Source organism: Chrysemys picta, chromosome 25, assembly GCF_011386835.1.
Source record: "Chrysemys picta bellii isolate R12L10 chromosome 25, ASM1138683v2, whole genome shotgun sequence".
NCBI lineage: Eukaryota > Metazoa > Chordata > Testudines > Emydidae > Chrysemys > Chrysemys picta.
The window spans coordinates 8691027-8712904 of record NC_088815.1 but is presented as its reverse complement, the minus strand read 5'-3'; the positions used below and the strand labels follow the sequence as shown (position 1 = coordinate 8712904).

General features: G+C 54.3%; 1 protein-coding gene across 1 annotated transcript; it reads right to left on the bottom strand.

Moving 5' to 3' along the window:
* Positions 1-1150: 1150 nt before the first annotated feature.
* Positions 1151-21294, bottom strand: HDGFL2 (HDGF like 2). The gene is made up of 16 exons (XM_005281187.5): positions 21110-21294; positions 18550-18626; positions 18326-18464; positions 14958-15155; positions 14256-14372; positions 13101-13172; positions 12329-12470; positions 11997-12072; positions 10128-10413; positions 8402-8499; positions 7130-7200; positions 6604-6674; positions 5322-5423; positions 5000-5213; positions 3216-3342; positions 1151-2376 (listed from the first exon to the last, which is right to left on the bottom strand). The coding sequence occupies exons 1-16, from the start codon at positions 21179-21181 to the stop codon at positions 2283-2285; spliced, it is 1956 nt and encodes a 651-aa protein (XP_005281244.2). The 5' UTR covers positions 21182-21294; the 3' UTR covers positions 1151-2282.
* Positions 21295-21878: the final 584 nt, after the last annotated feature.

Genomic DNA, 21878 nt, shown 5'->3' with positions numbered 1-21878 from the left:
AAAGCCAAAGGGGAGAGAATTGGCAAAGCAGGTCTCCAGTCATGGTATACCGCCTAGTGCACAGACACGCTCCTGGTGAGTATGTGCAATGCTGACACAGGGGGCCAGGTTAGCACATTCACAAGCGATACACTAACTGCAGCGGCATCACACCGACGTCACGTGCGTCAGGCCAGTACATCCTTTAGCCCTGCTCCACACTGACACTACCTGGTTGCAATGGGCCCTGAGGAAAGACGAGGGCAGTAAGTCTTGGAACTAGGCATCCCTCTGATTAACAATCTCAAGCCTTACAAGACAAAGTGGTGGTGTGGGCGAGGGACAAGCCTGAGATTCAGGAGGGCTAGGTTCAATTCCTGGCTTGACCACAGATGCCCTTGGCCACATCACTTAACTTCTCCAGGCCTCTCCCCCTTGTAAAGGGGAGATGATGCTTTTCTGCCCTTCGTCTTGTCTGTTTCTAGACTAAGCTCTTCAGAGCAGACAGCACTGTCTCTAACGCTATGGCTACACTACGAGGCAAAAAGCCACACAGCGTAGCTGCTGTTTGTCAGTAGAAGAGAGCTCTCCTGCCGACAAAAAACTTTCACCCCCCACGAGCAGCAGCGGTTTTGTCGGCAGCAGAGCGCTCCTGCCGACAAAGTACTGTTCACACCGGCGCTTTTAATTGGTCAAACTTTTGTCGTTTGGAGGGGTGGGTGTGGTTTTTTTTTTTTAAAACACCCCGGAACAACCAAAGTTTTGCCGACAAAGTGCCGGTGTAGACAAAGCCTTTGTCTGTGCAGCACCCAGCAAGATAGGGCCTGGCTCTTTGGTGGAGCCTGTAGGACACCCAGAATACAAACCCTCACGCCGTGCTCCCTACACACTGGGTTTGAGAAGAACGCCCTCTGCAAACCGTGGCCCGTAAAGAACGCCCCGACGCTGGCTGCAGGCAGCGTTTCAATGTAGTGGGTAAAAAGAGTCACGTTGGTTTATTTCGATTCTGTTTCTAAACGTTTACAGCGCAGCGCACCAGCGAGGAATATAAAACCCGAGGTTGGGGCGGGGGGTGATTTGGAACAAGCTACCCTAGTGGCCTGTTAAGTGCCGCCTTGTTCTGCAATTCATCTGCCTGCAGTGCAAAGGAGACACAGTCAGAACGCTCATCTTCCTTTTCAGATGGACAAGTCTTTATTTTACATATACAAAAGCTTACGATCCTTCCAAAACACATCAAAACCTAAAGATTTCTCCTACTCCTGCTGACTGAGATGAAGCCCTCAGGCTGTCGTTATTTATAAGCAACCATCTTTTTCAAGTGGATTTGAAATCAAAGCAGCCAGTGGCAGCCCCCCATACTACGGGCATCCCTCAAAGAAGCATGACAACGCAATGCTCCATTCTCAGACTTCAGTTCGCTGGTGGAATGATACAGCCTCTGGCTTTAAGTGTTCTGGGGGCTACAGGAGAGGACGTCCCCACATGATTCTGGGGCTTCAGATTTCTCGTTAAAAGGTCGTGATAAACGTGCCCTGCAAAGTGCGGTTACACCACGGTAGTCACTGGAAATAAAGCAGGATCTGTATCAGTGCTGGCATGCCACTTTTCCAAGCCAGAGCGCTGCTGGCTTTTCACCCTCACCAAGTTTTGGCCCTGAAGAACCAGCACGGCTTTGGGACCATGCGCTGGAGTCAACTGGGTCATGCAGAATAGCTGCAATCCAACGGCAGAATCTCCAGGTCTGGGGAGGCCAGAAAGAATCCAGGGGATCGTCATATCCCCGCTGGAGCGGGCAGTACCACCCCATCGTCTCTGGCTTGTAAAACGGGCCAGGCTGGAGCTGGTGCTGCAGGGCGACGAACCGTGGGAGCCCTTGGGTATTATTTTTACAGTCACATTCCCGAGTCTAACCGCACTTCAAAAAGGAAACACAAAGGACGTCCCTTCTCACCCTAGAGTTACAGCCATCATCAGGGGCTCAAGAAAATAGACGAATAAATGATATTTTTTCATTAAAAAACCCTTTATATTCAGTTCATGTTGGTTTAAATCACAAGAATTTAGGTGGGGGGGAAAAACAAAAAAACAAGGAGACAAATACAAACATACGGCACAGCCTCCCCAGAAGTTCTTTCCTTTCCCAGGAGCAGGAGGGGCAGGGGAACAAGACCTAGGCATCATCTACAGTGCGACTTAGTGAAGTAACTCTGAAACATGGGGGCAAGGCAGAGCCAGTCTCCTTCGCTGCCTTCAGTGCAGAGACCCTGCGAGTGTTTCTCCTCCGGGCGAGATCCACGGCCTCAGCTGTCCTCCTCCTCGTCCACGGAGTCCGACTCCAGGCGGACCCGCTCCCTGTCCGTACTGGGCCTTTTGATCTCGGGATAGTCTTGCGCACTGCCAGGGAGAGCAGAGGAAAGTCACCGCGTCGCCTCAGTTCCAAGCTAGGAAGCGACTGTCACTCACGGGGAGCGAAGCAGGGAGGCAGGTGCTTGGGGTTACTGAATCCCCCTTTCCTCCTCATTCATACCCCTCTATGTATCCCTTCCGTGCCCAGCCACGTACCTCTAGCCATCCACTCTCCCTGCTCCCCATTACACACCCATCTATCCATGCCGCCCTTCCCATCCATCCACACCCCTCCCCATTGTATCCGAGCAACACCCCCCTCCCAACTGGACAGTTATAGGACACTCCAGCGAGTACACTGCCCCTCCTCCCCATCACACTAACTTTCCTAGCCCCAGGCATGGTGCCCCCAAGCCCACAGACCCCAGAAGAGAGCAATCGCCCCCAGGCAGGTGCCTCTCTGCTAACATGCACTTGCCCACAAGGATGGCTGGAGGAAGTCACGCCACGCGGGTTGGCAGGGTTTATACTCAGTTGCTGGGGGAAGCCCCACTGCTTGGGGCTGTGGGGCTGCAGAAACACCTGATCACATACAGGGGGAAACAACCCTGCAGAAGCCTAGAAATAGACTTGCTGGCCTAACAGGGATTCCTCGTCTGACTCCTTTGGTGCTAGAAAACCCAGAGACTTTGGCCTTGACGCTCTTTGTAAAAGGCTTCTGCTCTAGAGGAGCTCCGTACACAGTGGCAGCAACGCATCACCGTGTCCCGCAGCCTCCTTGGCCCCACGGATCTGCGGCCTCCCACCCCTCAGCAGGTAGAAGATGAACCAGGAAGGACCCTGGTCCCCTACCACCGAGTCTCCCCAAGCCAGAAGCGGGTGCTCACTCGTGTGTGTCTTCCGGGGACGCCTCTCGTTCTCCGTCGCCAGATCCCTGGGCTTGGTCTCGCTCCTTCTCCTCCACGCTCTCCCCTTTCTGGGACATGGATTCGCCGTTTACGGGGGCTGACAGATCTACAGTGGGGGAGAGGACAGGAGGAGATGGGCACACACGTTCGCATGCTTGGCTCCCTGTTGGAAGCAATGGTAGCTGTTGCTTTCTTTTTCCCGCTCTCTTTGGTACTGACCTGGCCCCTGTCATGGGAGGATCTGAGCGCCTTGCAGTCTTTTATGTATTTAGGGAGCTGTGAGGCAGGGATGAGCTATTATCCCATTGTACGGAGGGAGAAGGGGCTAAATGACTTGCCCAAGGTCACGGGGGAAGTCTGAGGCAGAGCAAGGAATTGAGTCGCAGGCTGCTAATCTAATCATTAGGCCAGGGGTGGGCAGCCTTTCAGAAGTGGTGTGCCGAGTCTTCATTTATTCGCTCTAATTTAAGGTTTTGTGTGCCAGTCATACATTTTAATGTTTTTAGAAAGTATCTTTCTATAAGTCTATAATATATAACTAAACTATTGTTGTATGTAAAGTAAATAAGGTTTTAAAAATGTTTAAGAAGCTTCATTTAAAATTAAATTAAAATGCAGAGCCCCCCCGGACCAATGGCCAGGACCCGGGCAGTGTGAGTGCCACTGAAAATCAGCTCGCGTGCCGCCTTCGGCACCCGTGCCATAGGTTGCCTACCCCTGCATTAGGCTATCCTGCCCTCAGCGCCATCCCACCAATGCTCTGGATACATCACTGCTAAGAGGGGAAGAGATCGATCTGGCCCTGGACCCTCTGCTGAGCCCGCAGCCCCAGTTATGCGGGGGGGGGGATATTCTGGAACATGGCCAAGGGCCACCACAACGGGGCACCCACAGCCACCAGACGATGCTTGGCTTGTCAGCTCTTCAGAGCAGGGAATTGCTTGCTTTGTGCCTATACAGTGAGCAGCCCAATGGGTCCCTGGTCTCGGATGGGGTCTCTACAGGCACCAACAGATTTTGGTCGCTATCCACCTGGGGAAGATTTAAAGCGGCCACCTAAAGGTGAAGCTACCCCCATTTGCTCCACACTGGTTTGAATCTCGCATTTAATTTGTGCATTAGGCATGAGTCGGGGGCCACTGGGCTCTGACAGTCGGGCTGTAATTAGCCAGAAGGGCACTTCCCTTAGGTTTACATGCAAATCTTGGAGGTAGACTATGCTCCCGCTCTCCTGGCCATTTGGGTGTTCTTACCCCCACAGCCCTGAACTGAACGGTGGCATCACGGGTGTCTGGGGTGTAACCTGCAGCAGTGGGGCACTGGAGGCAAAGAATTAACACGCCCCTTCTTCAGGCAGGTCTCTTGCAAATACCTGCATCGCTACAGCTGCTAGGACAGGCGTCTCCAGCATTTCCATGCTGTGCCGAGCTTCGGCAGAGAGCGACCCTCCATGAGCCTGCCCGTCTCCCACCCCCACCCCAACGAGCCCACGAGGGAGGATCCTGCCGCCCTCTGTGCCCTCCAAGGAGAACCGCTGCAGTAAGAAATCCCCTGGGTAGACAGTGACCCTGCTTCACAAGTGATAAACCCAGGGTCCAGTCTCTCCCGGGGCAGGCGGGCTGAGTCACTGGACCATCTTTTGCTTTCAGGCTGTATGTTTGACTCAGAGCAGTCATCCCAAAAGAAGAGCCCCCACCCTCACCCCGAGTTTGCTGTGTGCCCAGGCAGGTTGGGACCCTCCCAGCAGCGCGAATTATAGTTACCGGCATTCGTCTCCTCCTCCTCTTTCTCGTTCGGGGCCTCCCCTCCCGACAGCTTCTCTTGGCCCTTCTCCATGTCCCCCTTGTCTTTCTCCATCCCAGTTTTGTTGGCTTTCTGGTTCACCTCGATCTTCGGCCCCAGGACACGCGACTTCAGGCGGGTGTAAACCTCGGCAGCCTTCTCCATCACGTCCTTGTTAGCTTTGTAGCGACGGATCTGTCACATACACACAGTGAGGCGGGGCTGGCCACAGACTGGCCCCCTGTCCCAGAGAAAGGCGCTCTCATCCCCACACTCGCCTCCCTTATCCCACCTCCATCGTACCTTTTTCAGTGTAGCCACCACATCAGTGTGTTTCTGGAGGATGTGAGAGGTGACCTGCAGGGTTCCCAGCTCTTCCAGCGCATTCAGGCACCTCTTGATATCCTGCAGGTAGAGAGAGATCAGAGATTTATCTCCACCCGGCAGAGGAGGTGGCAGGGACTCAAGGAGCGCTCAGTGAAGTTACTTAGTGGATTATTCCATCCCCTCTCAGGCTTCATGCAGCAGGGCAACCCCAGGATCTCTCCCTCTCCTTGGAGAGGCTGGGGAGCAGAGACACCGATAAAGAGGCTGAAGAACCTCTTAGACTTAGATCCAAAGTCTATGGCACTTGCCACACAGACTCATCTTTGTCCCTCTCCCGAGACCCTGATCTTTCTCCTAAACGAGGCCACCGAGCCTCACCAGGAGCTGAGACCCACTAGGCAACCCATCCCCACCTTCAGCTGTGCCGCTACTGCCTCCCCCGCCAAAATCCGGCATTGATCCACACCAGGTAGGCACTGTAGCGAAACTGCCTATCAGCAGAGAGCACAGGTGTGCAGCAGCTGGGAGCTAAGCGGGGGAATTCTCAGAGATAGGTAAGGAGAGCCCAGGGAGAAATAAAAATCACCTTTGGCACCATCTAGTGGCAAAGCTGAGTATTGCTCCTTTAAAACAGTGCGGTATCAAATGTATCACATAGGATTGTAGGAGTTCGACATGGAAGAGACCAATCTGATCAGTGAGTCCATCCCCAGGCAGCAGATATCTCAGACAATAAGGACACTACGGTTAATAGGCAGCATGAAGAACGTGCTAACAGATCTTGGAGCTGGCTCAGACGGAGGTTATTAGGAGGAAGAGGAGGACCAGGGAACCCCCCACAGATGTCAACATTTAAGGCTAGGCACCCCCGAATAGCATGAAAGCCAGAGAGTACTCCACAAAGCTAAGAGCGGAGGCAGATTCTGAGGGCCTCAAGCCTACAAGATCATTCAGCAATCCACTGACTATTAAAAGCTGACAAATGCCCAAAGACAACAGGGTCTGGTCCCGCTCAGCCTCGCATCCCGTGTGGTCACAGATGCCTGTGGAGTGGACCTACAGTGCTCCACCGGGGCGGAGGGTTCTAATCAGGGAAAGTTTGACACTCACTTTGCACAGGCGTCAATGACACAAAGAGCCGGGAGGAACAGACCCCAGTCGCTGATAGTCCGGGGACACCCAAGCAGGAGGGACCACTCTGGATGAAGGACTAAACTTTAATCCCCTCTTCAGCCCCGTGCCACCCGCTGGTACTCACCGGATTATCAACTTTCAGGGCAAACTTGATCTCGCTGTGAAGTTTCTGAAGCTTCTCTTCAATTGTGGGCTCTAAGATCATGTAAAATAAAGAGGCCAAGGCATTAGCCCCTCTTGGTTGGTTTTAACTCGTCTCTACACTGCTGGACACCAGCAGGACACCGAGCGTTTGAAAACACAGAGAATGTGCACTGGGCATCCGGGGCCTTCAGCTCTGATTCGATACGACCCCTGGCCTCCTGGAAATAGGCAGTATGTAGAGTCTCCCCAGAAGCAGGAAGGGTTGGGAATGGGCTAACATCAGAGTCATCGTCGCTTGGTTATCCTGAGCTGGGCACGTTGCTTGAACTCCAGAGACGCCTCCTACAGCCAGCCAGGAGGGCCCCCAGCAGCTCTGCACTGAAGAGCCAAATCAGAGCAACACATTGGACGTCTTTTGGGGAGACGCTCTCTGCACCCCGTGCCCCAGGTCAGGCTAACTGAGCAGGACAGTCCCTCCCCCTTCCCCAGAAGTAACCTGCTCTCACCCTTCTTCTTCTCCATCCTCCTCTCTGGGATCGCGTCAGACTTTCTCCGGCCTCGTTCCACTCTTAAGGGTCTGCAGCGGATTAAGGAAACAAGAGTAAGAAGCTGTTCATTGGCACCTCTGCAAAGTTAGAAATATCCGGGTTAGGAGTTGCACCCACTGCCCTGGCTTGCACCTCTCGCTGGGGAGGGCAGGGGGACGCCCAGCCTTCCTGGCAGCACACATGGCCCTGGTACCACCTGTTGTAGGGCTTGGCTCACTCCAGGGGCATTAAATAAGGGGGAAAGGCGGCACCAGCTCTCCGAGCAGAAATAACGCTGCTGCGCACTTTCAGCCTTGGCTCTCAAAGCACTTCACCAAGGCGGGCGAGGGGCTTTATCCTCGTTTTACGAACAGGAACCCTGAGGCACAGGAGGGACTAAGGCCCACGTTCTCAGACCTGGCCCAGTGTTTGAAGCCCAGCCGGTGACATCTTGGGCTTGACTGGCCGAGGGGCCGAGTGCCCTTAGCTTGTGGAAGTCAGCGGGAGCTGGAGGTACTCCGAACCTCTGGAGAATGGGCTCTAGGGATCGAAAGCTTACAGGCCACTTCTGATGTGTCCCAAAGCGATTTGCCCAAGTCACACAGCAGGTGAGTGGCAGAGGCAGGGGTAGAACCCAGGGTCTTGATTCCCACTCCCATGCCTTATATGCTGGACCTGAGTCATTCCTGTTTCAGGCCTGGAAATCACGCCCCCCCCCCCCTCCTGGGGAACAGGTTCCTAAAGGCTCTATCAGCGGTTCTTGACTCCTTGCAGCCCCCTCTCCCTGGGAGCGGAGAAGGGGCAGTCCCAGTAATGACAGCAGGCCTCCGGAGATGTTCCCTTGCTTAGAGAGGCCTGTGACCATGTCACTCCCCTACATGGTACCCTGCAGGCTGCTTGGACCATGCAGCTGAGGCGGACTCGGTTAAAGGCACATGACGTTAGAGATAGATCCGGAGGTGCCTTAAAGATTTGCTCCAGCACCACCTCCCTTCCCTTCTTAACGCGGGAGGGGAGAAGAACCTCGCCACCTCCCTGGAAAGCTGCTTGTGCCCAGAATCACAGATGCTTAGCGCAGCTCTGCCATGGGCTCCAGGAGGGGGACCTTCCCCCCACCCACCAGGGGGAGTGGTCAGCCAGGAGGCACAAGAAGAGAATCTCCCCCCTACACCCAGCCCCAGAGCAACTACACATCCGGGGGAAGGGGCCAACCACAAGGAGGAATCGAGAGAGCGGCAGAAAGATGCTGACTTGTTGCGAGGTTTCTCCTCCGATCGGCCCCTCTTCTCCTTTAGATTCGGTTTCCTTGACAACTCTGAGGGCTGCTGCTTCTTCAGCGGCTTCTTTACCTTCAACAAGAGAACAATGCAGATGCTGAGAGCTGCGGCAGGCCCCTCCTCGCCGCAGGAGGGGAGAGGATGGTGGTGTCCTATTCCAGCCCCTCCGGCACGCGGTCTGTGTTGTGGGGATGCCAAGAGCTGGTGCCTGTTGGCGTGTGCAGCGCCTAGCACAATTATATGAAAGTTTCTGCCCCAAAGAGCTGACAAGTGAAGTAATTAGATTGGCTTAGGGTCGCCCGGCCTTCTGCAGCACCACCTAGAACCGGGCTCTGACCAATCGGAACCCTGTCCCCCTGCTAAGAATACAGCCACATGCTGCTCTGGTAACCAGAGGTATGGTTTCAATCACAGTACTTATACAGGCTCCATTGGCATGGTATCCAAGCACCGCCCTTTGCACACATATACTGTAGTGCCTTTTACCAGAGGATCTCACAGCTCTTTGCTGATATTAGACATCACAGCTCCCCAGAGATACTCATTTTCCAGCTGGGGAAACTGAGGCATGGATATGTGATATGACTTTCCCCAAGGCGACTCAGTGAGTCAGTGGCAGAGCTGGGAACCACAAAATCCCCAGCTCCAGCCATGAGACAACACTGATTTTACAGCTTCTCTCTCTGGCAGTGGAGAGGAGAAAGGAGATTTGATCATTTCAGACTCTCCTATCCCCCCTGGAGAGCTCAGAAAACTGGCTTAGGCAGATGGGTGATGGAGATTTCCACCTCGAGCTCAGCAGTTCACATCTAGGCTGGGGCAGCAGTGACCAGAAGTTTAGTGACCCATACAGTGGCTGTCTTGTGTGAAATGAGTTTGATAGGTCTCTGTCCCCTCCCAGCAACCAAAGGTCCATGTCACATACACCCCCACAACTAACTAGTCTCAGCGCAGAGACGAATGGGCTGTGCAGACTGTGATCCCCTTTTACCCCAAGGTTGGAGATGAGGCACTCTGGTGGGGTGGAGGTGTAGCATATGCACTGCTGGGCACGGTCAAGGGACTGTGTCTCCAGGGCCATCAAGCCATCAACATATGTACTGCTGGGCACGGTCAAGGGACCGTGTCTCCAGGGCCATCAAGGGACCTTCAGTCTCCAGGGCCATCAAGCTGGTACCAGAGGAGGTCACTGCTGTCTCAAGGAGAGAGGCCTCTCTCCAGGACCTTGCCTGGCGCTTTAACTGAAGTCATAGATGCAAGAGCATCCACCCTAGGCAGGCATGAAATGCCATGACAAAGCCACTGGCAGCTCAGGGCAGCCCTCCTGCCCTCACGTGCCAAACGGGCAGAAATCGTGCAGAAATTCCAGCTGAGTGCCAGTGTAACTGCTGCTACAAAGCCCTGCTCCAGTTCCTGCCATGCCTGGGCCCCGCGCTGGCTATACTCAGGAACTGCTCTGGCCGGTCCAAATACAGCAAAGGAATCACATTCAGAGAGTTTTCCAATACAAATTCCTGAAGCCCTCCACAAACTGATGCGCAGACATCACTTCAACCAACGAAATGCAGCCAGCTCTGGGGTGGAACGTGAAAGCTGTTACGCAGCTTCCAGCAATGCTACACAACAGGCTAGGACAGGAAGTCACTGGCTGCGAATGGGCGGCCTGGAGGCCCGGATCCCCCCCGGTCCCACGTGCTCACCTCTTTCTCCAGCTCCAAGTCAGAGTCCGACGACAACTGGTCCTTGCCTCGGATCTTCTTGCCTTTCTTGGCCACCTCGTCATCCATGCTGCTGTCACTGTCTGAGTGCGCCTCCTCCCCCTTCTCCGCCTTCTCCTTCTTCTTTTCCTTCTCCTCTTTCTCCTGCTCCCGTAGCTTGCGGATCTCTTCCTCCTGCTCCCTCTTCCTCTTCTCCTCCAGCTCCCGGCGGCGCTCCTCATCACGCCTCTTCCATTCGCTGATGCGATCCACGTCGCTGTCGCTGTCACTGTCGGGGACAGAGGGAAATGGATCACGGGGAACAGGAAACCCGCTGTGGAGACGGGACCCGTGCACCCTTCATCCCTACTCTGAGCCCTGCTTCCACGGAGTCCTGTAGGTGCCGCGGAGCTCTGTGCCTCCCGTACCCTGGGGAGAAGCACCAGCCTTGCTCCCTGGTACATGAACTTTTTGCAACGTCAGATTTTCAGTAGACCGTGGGGCATGGGCCACTGGACATACCCTTGCCCTGCAGAGATCTGAACGAAAGGGGAGCCGCCAAGAGAGGCCAGCCTGACAGCCCTGGAGACTGAAGGCCTCTGGTTCCCCCCAGCGGTGCACGCTTCCCGCTCAGCGCCCTGCCAGTGCCTCAGCCCCGATCTGGAGAGATCTCTGCATTAGTTCAGCCTCCAGGCCCTATGCAATCCCTGGTCCCTCTGCCCAGGTTGCCAGTGGGAGCCCAATTAGCGCCAGCTGCAGGACTGGGATGTCCTGTCTCACAGAATTGCGAGCCAGCCGAGATCCACACTTCCAGCCTCAGTTTGGCCTGCAATTGGTACGTATGGGTCAAATCCCTCTGGACCCTGCGTTCTCCTCCCTACGCTCCACACGGGGCCCTTCTGGATAAAGAAGCCTGTCTGGAGTCTTGTCAGTTCCGGCCCCTTCACTTCCCCCTCGCCGGTAGGCCAGGTCTACACTGGAAGCATTGGCTGGTTTGCAATGTCGGTTAGGGGTGGGATTTCCTAAAGTCCTGGTGTAGCTGCACTTAGACTTTGGCCACAATACCTTATTTTGCTTGGGGAACCAGTACAAGCTACACCAGCAAAAGCTCTCCGTCGCGGTATACGCCGAGTCTGCAGTAAGAAGCTTTGCCAGTGTAGCGATGCTCCTAGAGTTACCCCAGGAAACTCTTTCTAGCCCATAGCCAGAAGGGCTGCACAGAGCGGAGACTGTCTGCCACGCAACTCACATGAGGCATCCCCTCTGGTGGCAACCAAAGCTACTGCCCCTACTTGCTAGCTATCTAGGCACTGACATGGGCCCCATTATTATTAAACATTTATACCGTGGCAGCGCCTTGAGGCCCTGACGTGCAGGGTGCTGGACAAATGTTTTGTACCTGACAGTCCCTGCACTAAAGAGCCCAGGCGAGAGCTCTCTCTCTCCGTGGTGCCCCAGAGCCTCCCATTTATTCAGGCACTTGTCCTCGGAACACCCCCGGGACCGAGGTTTGTAATTTTATCCCCGTTTTCACAGATGGGGAAACTGAGCCAGAAAGAGACCAGGCGACTAGGGACGTCTGTGGCAGAGTCAAGAATCGTACTCACTGGCCAAACCCTGCTCCTCGAGTCAGGACTCCCCTGCGCCAACACGAAAGATCCCCCACCCCAGCCGACAACTGAGACCGGACACCAGTGAGATGCCCTGGCTAGCTCCTGGGAGAAGCCGATCCCACACAGAACCTGGGCTCAGCGACCCAAGCCCTGAGCCGCACTCCTCTGCTTCTGGGCCAAAGGAGCTTAAAGCGTCTGAATACCAGAGCAGGCATCCCAGCCAGTCCCTGGTGCCCCTCGCCAGGGCCTCGGCTCTCACCTGTCGCTGCTGGAGCTAGTCGGAGCTCTCTCAGGCTTTGGTTTCCTGCCGCGAGGCTTTGGGGGCGGCTTCTCAGCTACAAGACACAAGGGATCAGGCGTTCAGCACCGCAGGACAGTCTCCTTCCCACCCCCTCCAACAGCCAAACGCAGCGTGCGTGAAGGAAGGGTAACCCACTCCAGGGGGGCCTGGGTTTCAGTCCATCTATTGGGGCAGGGATTAACGAAGGCTCCCACACAAAGGTGGGTTGCAGAACCCACCCAGCCCAGCTCCCTTCCAGAACTGCCTGGGAAGAGCTGGAAGAAGCCTGGATAGCTCCCCTTCAGCCCTACCTGGCTTCCTGCCCCGCGGAACTTTCTTCACAGACACGTCCGAGTCGGAGTCCGAGTCAGAGTCCGACTTAGTCACGTCCACTGTCTCGTTTTCCTCCTCCGAATCCACCTTGGAGTCCGAGTCGGACCCCGAATCCACCTTCTGTGAGCAAAGGAGAGAACATTGAGGGGGATCCGTGCGCGGGTCAGAGAGGAGGGGAGCTGAACTGCCTTCCCATGGGAACCATATGTGGGACGAAAGGGGGAATCTACCTCCAACTCCCTTAGGTAATGGATCAGTGTCTAAGGGAAGCTAGGGGGATGCCCTGGCAAATCCTCACACACACGGTTCTGTTATCAGCACACGTCACATAGTGAAATGGTCGGTTTAGTCACCGAGGCCTTTGTTATGCAAGAGGTCAGACTAGATGATCACAAGGCCAGAAGACCCCACTAAAAATCTATGACTAACCCTTCTTGCTGCTCTCCCAACTCATCAAATTCACGTGCAGGAAGCCTGTTATTCCCACTCACCCCTCCTAATCCTCCTGCCTCCCATCCCCTCTTCATTCATTCCTGTGGGCAACATGGAATCCGAAATTTAGTCTCTTCCATTCCTCTCAGCTACCCTGTGTGTTTGGAATTCCTTCCCACCTCCGTTCAGGTAGAAGGGGTCTGTCTGACTGGCTAGCCACAATCTGTGCTGGACGCCGACTGGCAAAGCCAAGGGGCTAACCCGCAGGGAGAATGGACTAGCAATGGGGCAGGGCTGCTCGCTTCAAGAGCCCCTTACCTTTTTCTTCCTTCCGCCTGCAGGCACCCTCCTGGGAGCTCTGGTCACTGACTTCTTCTCTGGAGTAAAGTCCTGGGAAGGGATGGACATATTCGAATTAGGAAAGGCCTCACTTTGGCTGTGGGAGCATCACCCCACCACTCTCAGCAGTAACCCCCATGCCCAGACAGTGAGAAGTGAGGGCACCTTCTGGATATACCCTTGGATGGCATCAGGGGGGTAAAGAATGGCCCCAGGTCAGCCCTTCCAACTCAAACTCCTTCCCCTCATTATCCAACAGCCCTTGACTTTGATCTCCGCAGACCACAGGTGCTGCCCCAAAGCACAGGGGCTTGTCAACCCAAGAACAAACAAGCTGTCCAGCCTTAACTGGGACAAGGATGTCCCAGCAAAGATGCGTTGGGCACCTTAAAAAGAGCAGAGACCCAGAAAGACATGACTTTTCACAAAGCTGGAGAACAGTGGGAGAAAGACTGGCACACAGGTGCCCAGCCAGTCAGCGCCAAGTGGCATGAAGGCAGGCCTTGAAGACTAGGCTGGCGTTCCACACACCATGCCAACCTGTGCTGCCTGCTGTCACCACCCAGAGATGCCCAAGCCCTGGGCTGGACTCAGCGCTCATGGAAGGAATTGGCGACTGCACTAAGCCAGCAGGGGAGGCAAAGAGAAACATCAGGGGGGCAGCGCCACCAGGCAGGAGCCACTGCACTGGGTGCTATTGTCAGAGCAAAGGGGCGTGTCTTCTCGTCAACGCCCTGTGAAAGGGGAAGCCAGGCATGTAATGGCACTGGGCACACGGTATGCGTGCTGTAACGTGGCGTGCCACTGCCCCTCCGGAGCAGCAATGAGACAGGCTCGGAGGGCTGGGATTACATCTCTAGGGACTGAAGGTCTACAGAGCATATGCGTTCTACTACTACTAACCATTTATGGAGACACTGCTTGAGCACAAGTGGTAGAGTGTATGTGTATATGTCTGTAGCAGACTATTCCAAATTCTATGCCCCATGCTTCATGTGGCCCATTTAGCTGACAAGTTGTGTCCTGCACGGTGCAAGAGACAGGGCATAAGCAGAGTGCGCCTCGTCCTATATTCTCGCCAGGATCCGGTGAGTTAAGCAGAACCTGCCCACCCCATCCAAACCACTCGCTCACCTGGTCACTATTTTTCTCTGACTCAGAAGAACTTTCCGAGTTCTCCTCTTCCGAGGGAGACGCACTGCCCTGGTCGAGGTCGCTGGAGGATTTCCGGGGTCGTTTAGCCACTGGCATCTGAAATCAGAGAAACATCAACGTAACAGCTGCCGCAAGCTGGTATATTCCTCACTGCTGCCCTCTCTGCCCACCAGATCAAACGAAACCTAATGGAGCAGGGCTTTAACCACCACTCTCCTTACTGTTTTCTATAATAAACTCAGAACAACAGCCAGCATGCAGCCTACAGGTACACAGAACTCATGCCTGATCCTACGCACTGTCTACACACTGTGACAGAGTCTTCTGATCGATACCAGCGCGTGTGTGCGTAAACAGAGCTGGTTACGTCAGACCTCGTGTCTTGGCTACCTCTGAACTTGGGATTCTCTCTAATTTCCCTCTAGAATCAACAGGAGAACTCGTTTTCACGGCCTTCCTCAAAACACCCTGCTGTGCGGTGCGGCTGCCCCAAGATAAATGCAGCTACCTCTGGGGTGGATCGCAGCAGCTAAGTAGCGGGTGATGTGACTGCCCTATATACAATTTCTAAAGTGCTTCGTGAGTCATGTGCAAACCCCGTTATATAAATGTAATTGTCCTCCTATTCCTAGCCAGGCGATTTCCCTTCCCCCATCCCCGATCGCAATGGGGCAAACTTACTTTCATAGCTAGCGCTTTTCTTTTCAGCCCACTGTGGTCACTCCCCTTGTCGGACTCCTCGTCGCTGTCTAGCTTCTCCATGGCGGCGGCAGCAACAGCAGCGACGGCCACAGCCGCCGATTCGTCTTCCTCCTCTCCTCCATCACTTCCTGCCACCGGGTCGTTCTCGGGCACCTCGCTGTCTGAGGAGCTCGCTGGCTGAAGGGGCAAAGAAATGGAAAGGTCGGGGGTCACTGCTCAATAGCAGGTCTCGCAATACACGGCAGCACAGCAAGGAAGCAGGGAATAAGAGAGCTAAGCACGATGGAGAGGATTGAGCCTCACATTGCCAGATGAACAGCTGCCCTCAGAGTGCTGTCATAACTCCCCTGCTGACAGCAAGCTAGAACCCGCGCTTAAGGGGGAGAGCCGTGATAAGGGACAGGGTCCTTCTACAGCAGTGGCTCTCAACCTTTCCAGAGTACTGTCCCCCTTTCAGGAGTCTGATTTGTCTTGCGCACCCCCAAATTTCACCTCACTTCAAAACGACTTGCTGACAAAATCAGACCCAAAAATACCCAAGCGGCACTGCCAGTATTACTGAACAATGGCTGACTTTCCCACTGTTACTGTATAATTATAAAAGAAAGCAATTGGAATCCAAATATTGTACTTACATTTCAGTGTGTAGTATCTAGAGAAATACACCTCTACCTCGATATAATGCGACCCGATAGAACACGAATTCGGATATAACACGGTAAAGCAGTGCTCCGGGGGGGGGGGGGTGCTGCGCACTCCGGTGGATCAAAGCAAGTTCGATATAACGCGGTTTCACCTATAACGCAGTAAGATTTTTTGGCTCCCAAGGACAGCGTTATATCGAGGTAGAGGTGTATAAACAAATCGTCGTCTATGAAAATTTAGTTTGTACGGACTTCGCTAGTGCTTTTTATGTAGCCTGTTGTAAAACGAGGCAAGTCTCTAGATGAGTTGTTGGACCCCCTGGAAGACTTCTGAGTACCCCTAAGGGTACACGTCCCCCTCGTTGAGAACCACTGTTCTACAGCCCCTCTAAGCTCCCCTTGGCCAAACCCCCTAAAATCCCCTCCATAACCCTTTTGTACGCCATCCCCATCTAGATCATTGACGAACAAAGACAACTCCCCGCTGGATCCCCTTCCATCTCTGGGGTCAACTACTGCTGCACTCTGCCCTCATGATCCCACATTCACCATGTGCTGAAGGTATTGCTATCATATGGCCCCTCTGACAAGCCTACTTGACGACTCCTCACTGGTGAGCCAAACTCCAGCTTTCCTTTTCTCCACAGGGTACTGAAGAAGGTGACCTGCTCTCACCACCCTGAAAGTAACATTCTCGACCGGTTCCACTCTAACTTTCGATCCCTTCATAAGTGAGTGACTCCTCTTTGGGGTGGGGGCTGATGAGGCTTTGATCACAGATCCTTCTTCCCAAAATACTTTATCCCAGGGCGGCTGCAGATACTTTCCCATTTGAAAGTTTCCCATGAGGGGTTGGATTTCACCAGCCCTCTGCAATCCTAGTTTGAATCCCACCTCCCTGCCTGCCCCTTTAACCATCCGCAGTGAAGACTTCACCACTTCCTGTCATCCCATTATTATACACCTCTACCCCGATATAACGTGACTCGATATAACATGAATTTGGATATAACGCAGTAAAGCAGTGCTGGGGGGGGGCTGCACACTCCAGCGGATCACAGGAAATTCGATATAACGCGGTTTCACCTACAAGGCGGTAAGATTTTTTGACTCCCAAGGACAGGGTTATATCGGGGTAGAGGTGTACCTCAAAAGGCCCCACCTAGGGATCTCATGCCTCACTTCAAGCGTGCACATCATATCTATGGCGATGATGACCACGCTCTCTGTTTTCCTTGACTCAATCTCCCATTTCTGTCATGACTGCCACTTCCAGTTTCCTACTACCGGAATTCTTCCCTCTGGGTAAGAAGCCGTCTTTGCCCTACGTCCCTGATGCTCCCGGCATTCTCCTTAACTTTGCTCCCAAGACCAAAAATCTTGAAGTCACTCGACTCCAAATTTTTCTTTCCGCCTTTACAATCCCGAAGTTCATCTTTTCCTCAAGCCCATCTCTGCTGAAATCCTTACCTTTGCCTTCATTAATTGCTGCCTTGACTACTGCAGGCTTCTCTTTAATGGCTTCTTAAAACCCTGCTCTGAGAACTTCAGGAAGGTCCAGAACAGCCTCTACCTCCAGACACCAGGACTTTGTCACCCCAGCTTCTCTTACATTCAATGATTTCCCACTCATCTCTGTAGCCAATGTTAAGTTGCTCTCAAAACTCTCCACGGAATCATCTCACTCTGTATCTATGCCCTTGTATCCAGCCATCTCTTGTGCCTGTTCACTGCAATCTATGGCCTCTCTCTCAAACTCTGCCACAGTTTGGGTGGGGGGTTGTTGCTCATTTCGGTCTGAAACTGTCTTCCTCTAAGCCAGGGGTAGGCAACCTATGGCACGCATGCCGAAGGCGGCACGCGAGCTGATTTTCAGTGGCACTCGCACTGCCTGGGTCCTAGCTACCGATCGGGGGGGGGAGGGGGGGGGGGGGGGGCTCTGCATTTTAATTTAATTTTAAATTAAGCTTCTTAAACATTTTAAAAACCTTATTTACTTTACTAACAACAATAGTTTAGTTCTATATTATAGACTTATAGACGGAGACCTTCTAAAAATGTTAAAATGTATGACTGGCACTTGAAACCTTAAATCAGAGTGAATAAATGAAGACTCGGCACACCGCTTCTGAAAGGTTGCCGACCCCATCTCCTCTATATCTCACCTTAAAGCCTTACTTTGTCTCTTCAGACCAAGTATATATGAAGCAGCTCTGGAAACCTTTAGGAAGATCACTATGTAATAAATTGTATCATTCAATGATGATTATATATAGTGTCCCTCATACACTGAAACACTGGACTGTAAACAGCTTTCTCTGAGTCTGATCCAGAGTTCATAGAAGTCAATGGGAACCATGCTAATGACTTCAGTGGCCTTTGGTTCAGGTGCTCTGACGCCAATGAAGAGACTGACGTCATCTGACAGCACAGGACTGCGAGCCAGGAACTCTGCAGTTCTAATTCTTGCTCGGACATAGATTTCCTCTGTGGCTTTGGACAAGTCACTTCAACGCTGTGCCTCAGATTAGGCATCCGTAAAGCAGGTGTGAGGAGGGTTAGAAAGGAGATTTTTGACATGGAAGCTTTCCAATGCCACCGGGACAGGCAGCAGGAAAAGGAGGAAAGGCTATTTGAAGGCACAGAGATGCGCAGAGCCCCTAGTCACAGCTGACCACACATAAGCTATGCTCTCACACTCACCGGAGGGGCACTGTAACTGGCATGGGGGTTGTTCTGGATTTCCCACAATCCCTCATTGAAGCCTTTTCGCTTGTTTGGCTTCCCGTATTTGTCCTTGTACTTGTCGTAAGGGAACAGGTCTTTAGGTCCCAAGAAGGCTCTGGGGGGGGAACAAAGCAGAGGTCAGTCTCAAGCTGCCGGGAAGTGGACAACGGCAAGGAAATCACGTGGACAGTGGGGCTTACGTCTCGTGCGTCCCAAAGAAGAAGATGGGGTACTTGTTCGGCGGGGGTTTCACGGCGCCGTCTGCTATGTCATCAATCTGAAACGAAGCACAAAGCAGGAGGTGGTCAGAGATGGCAGATTAGGGTGCAGCTGATACAAAGCCGAGGTTGGCTGTTTCACACACGCACTGCAATAACACACGGAAGAAGGCAGCCTTCTGCACACTGAATTCTAAGGTAGTTTTTATGGCCAAGCAGGAGCTGTTGGCAAGTAACAGCAGGGAACCAACTCCAGCTGCGATGTTGCAAGAGCTCTATCCTAAGCCTTGGTTCAATCTCTTTAGGGCTGGGAATGCTGCACAGGTTACAGGCTCTGCACACAGAGGTGGAGGGGGGACACAAGTGCCTGGCTTGGGCTACCAGTAAGAGCACATGGAAGGACTCCCAAGAGAATCCCATCCAGCCCTACTTAGAAGGAGGGAGATTGCTCCAGCAGAGGGCCCCCGAACGGTCCTTCCTGGCTGGAGACAGGCTATAGGAAAAGCCCAGGCTGCTGGGAGGCAATCAGGCCTGAGGCGATCGGCCCTTAACGCACAGGAAACCCTGTCTTCCCGCATGTCCCACTGGCTCCAGTCAGTCACTTGCACATGGCATAGCCAGGGGCCCAGCTCCTAGGCCGGAGCCCAGGAATGTTACTGGATCTGTGATTACAGAAAAGTGGGAGCGTACATGCAAGTGGGTGACCTCGCACACTGGGGAAGTCTTCACAGGACAGGGCCCCCCAGGGGAGGGAGAGAGCTAAATCAGAGCAGACTGGGACTCCAGCAATGTGAGCATCTTCCAAGTTCTACTGGAGCCCCATATTCTAGCACTAGCAAAGTACACACAGTGCACACGCGAATTAGGAAAGATATACTAGAAGATCCTGTGGTACACTGTAGGTCATGCATTGTCTTCCCAGCTCCAACATCCACAACCTTCCTCAGGTATCCACCACATCCCAATCCTATGCATTTGCAGCCTGTTGCGTCTTGCCACTACACCCCCTCACACTGTGGTGACCCTGCCCCGCCCTCAGCTTCCAATCATCTTTACTTTTCAGGGCCACTACCCAAGGCACTCTCATCCACATGGTGTTCCCCACACACAATGACTCTTCCTGATCATCAATACCCAAAATACCCCCATCCCCTCCGGGAACCACCACTTGACTCCATCTCCACCAGATACCATCACCCTGTGTGTCTCATCCATACCACTTCCTAGCATTGTTGCCACACAATGCTGTCACCCTACAACCTCATCACACTGCATACCATCACTTGATACTCAAGAACAGACCAGTAACTCCCACCTGCCCATGACCACCCCCACCTCCAGTGATCCAGCACCCCCCCTCTGGAACCCGTGTCTCTAAGAACCTCCCCTCTCCTGCTGCAGACCAGGAGCAGTCAATAGGCAGACTGCAGGCCAAATCCAGACCACCAGATGCTTTTGAACAGACCCCAAAATCTTTTTATTTACTTATTATCATCATAAGTCCATTAATGGCAATTAGCCAGGATGGATAAGGAATGGTGTCCCTAGACTCTGTCTGTCAGAGGGTGGAGATGGATGGCAGGAGAGAGATAACTTGATCATTGCCTGTTAGGTTCACTCCCTCTGGGGCACCTGGCATTGGCCACTGTCAGTAGACAGGATACTGGGCTGGATGGACCTTTGGTCTGACCCGGTACGGCCGTTCTTATGTTCTTATCATTATTGTTGCGGGTTTTTTTATTATTTTCTCTGGAGTCTGGACCTTGACCAAGAAATTTGGACCTTGCCAAAAAATAACTGACTACCCCTGAGACTGTCATCCTTGATCCCCACTCCATACCCACTTACCCCAATCCAGATCTCTTTCCTCACCCCATCTCTTCACAACCCTCTACACCCCACAATCCATCACCTTGCCCTTCTGCAACCATCTTCCCCAACACCCACCCCTGCATCTTTCCTTATACCCCCACCTCCCCTTAACACCCACCTCTGCATCCCATGATCCATTACCCCCTACACCCCATCTCCCCAGTACCCACCCCTGCACCCCACAATCCATCACCTTGATCCTGGCGCCCCATCTCAATGACCGCACCATAATCGCCTCTCTGTCTCGCCTCCTCTGCACCCCAAGACACATTGCCCCGTTACCCCTGAACCCCATCACCTCTACCTCCGCGTGCCCTGCTCCCCACAATCCCCACCCGGCACTCCATCACCTGCACCCCACTCCCCAATGCAGGCTGGACTAGGGGTCCCCCCCCCAAGAATCTCCCCATAGAGAGCTAAAGGTCTTCCTTAGGGAAGGGAACGGGGTCCCCTAGGGGTGGGGGGCCCATGAGAGGCACTTAGGGCTCCCCCCGTGGCTGGGGTTAGGGGGTCCCGCCGGGGCTGGGGCTAGGGGGCTCCCCTCGGGGCTGGGGGTTAGGGGGGCTCCCCTCGGGGCTGGGGGTTAGGGGGGCCCCCCTCGGGGCTGGGACTAGGGGGGCTCCCCCCGGGGCTGGGGCTAGGGGGCTCCCCTGGGGGCTGGGGGTCTCACCCGGGCCGGCCAGTGCGGGTACCCCTTCATCTTGGCGAAGACCAGGTCTCCGGGCTTGAAGCTGTGCGGCATGGCGGGTCCGGGCGGGGCCGAGCCGAGCCGGGCCGGGCCGGGCCGGGGCTCCGGGGGCGGGGGGGGGAGGGGCGACAGGCCACAGCAGAGGCCTAGGCCGCTGGCACCGCCAGGGAAACGGGGGGTGGGGGGGCGGCAGGAGACTGGCCCGCGGCCCGCAGGATGTCCCGCCCCTCCTCTCCGCAATCCCGCCCTGCACTGGCTCCCGGGCCTGCCACTCACTGTCCCCTCCAATCGAGGCTCGGGGTGGGGCCTGGGAAGTAACGGGATTGGGCCGCTGCCTGGGCACGCGGGGCGGACGGGGGGGGGGGGGGGTAGTGGAGGGGTGTGACCTGGGGGATATGTGTGGGGAGGGGCTGAGGGGAGTGGAGGTGCGCGGGGTGAGGGGTCTAGGGGCTCTGCGGGGGAGTACGGCAGCGAGGCGGGATGGGGGGGGAGGGGAATGTAGGGGGGAGGGGAGGAGCCATGGGGGGAGAATGGGGGCAGGGAGGGGAGTATAGAGAGTAGAGTGGACTTGGAAGGGATCTAAGAGGAGTGATGGGGCAATAGAGAACGGGGGGGGGGTGGACTAAAGGGCATGGGTTATAGAAGGGAATTCTGGGGTGAAGAGGGGACTATGGGGTATTGACTAGAGAGGAAGAGGTGATTACAGGGGCTATAAAGTGAAGGAGTATGGAGGCATGAGGGGTATAGATGG

Excerpts from the sequence above, each read along its gene's own strand:
- HDGFL2 (XM_005281187.5), bottom strand. The coding sequence starts at position 21,181 with ATGCCGCACAGCTTCAAGCCCGGAGACCTGGTCTTCGCCAAGATGAAG. Across the intron at positions 18,465-18,549 it reads TTCTTTGGGACGCACGAGAC|AGCCTTCTTGGGACCTAAAG; the intron begins GTAAGCCCCACT and ends TTCCCCCCCCAG. Across the intron at positions 3,343-4,999 it reads GGAGGAGGAGACGAATGCCG|ATCTGTCAGCCCCCGTAAAC; the intron begins GTAACTATAATT and ends CCCCCACTGTAG.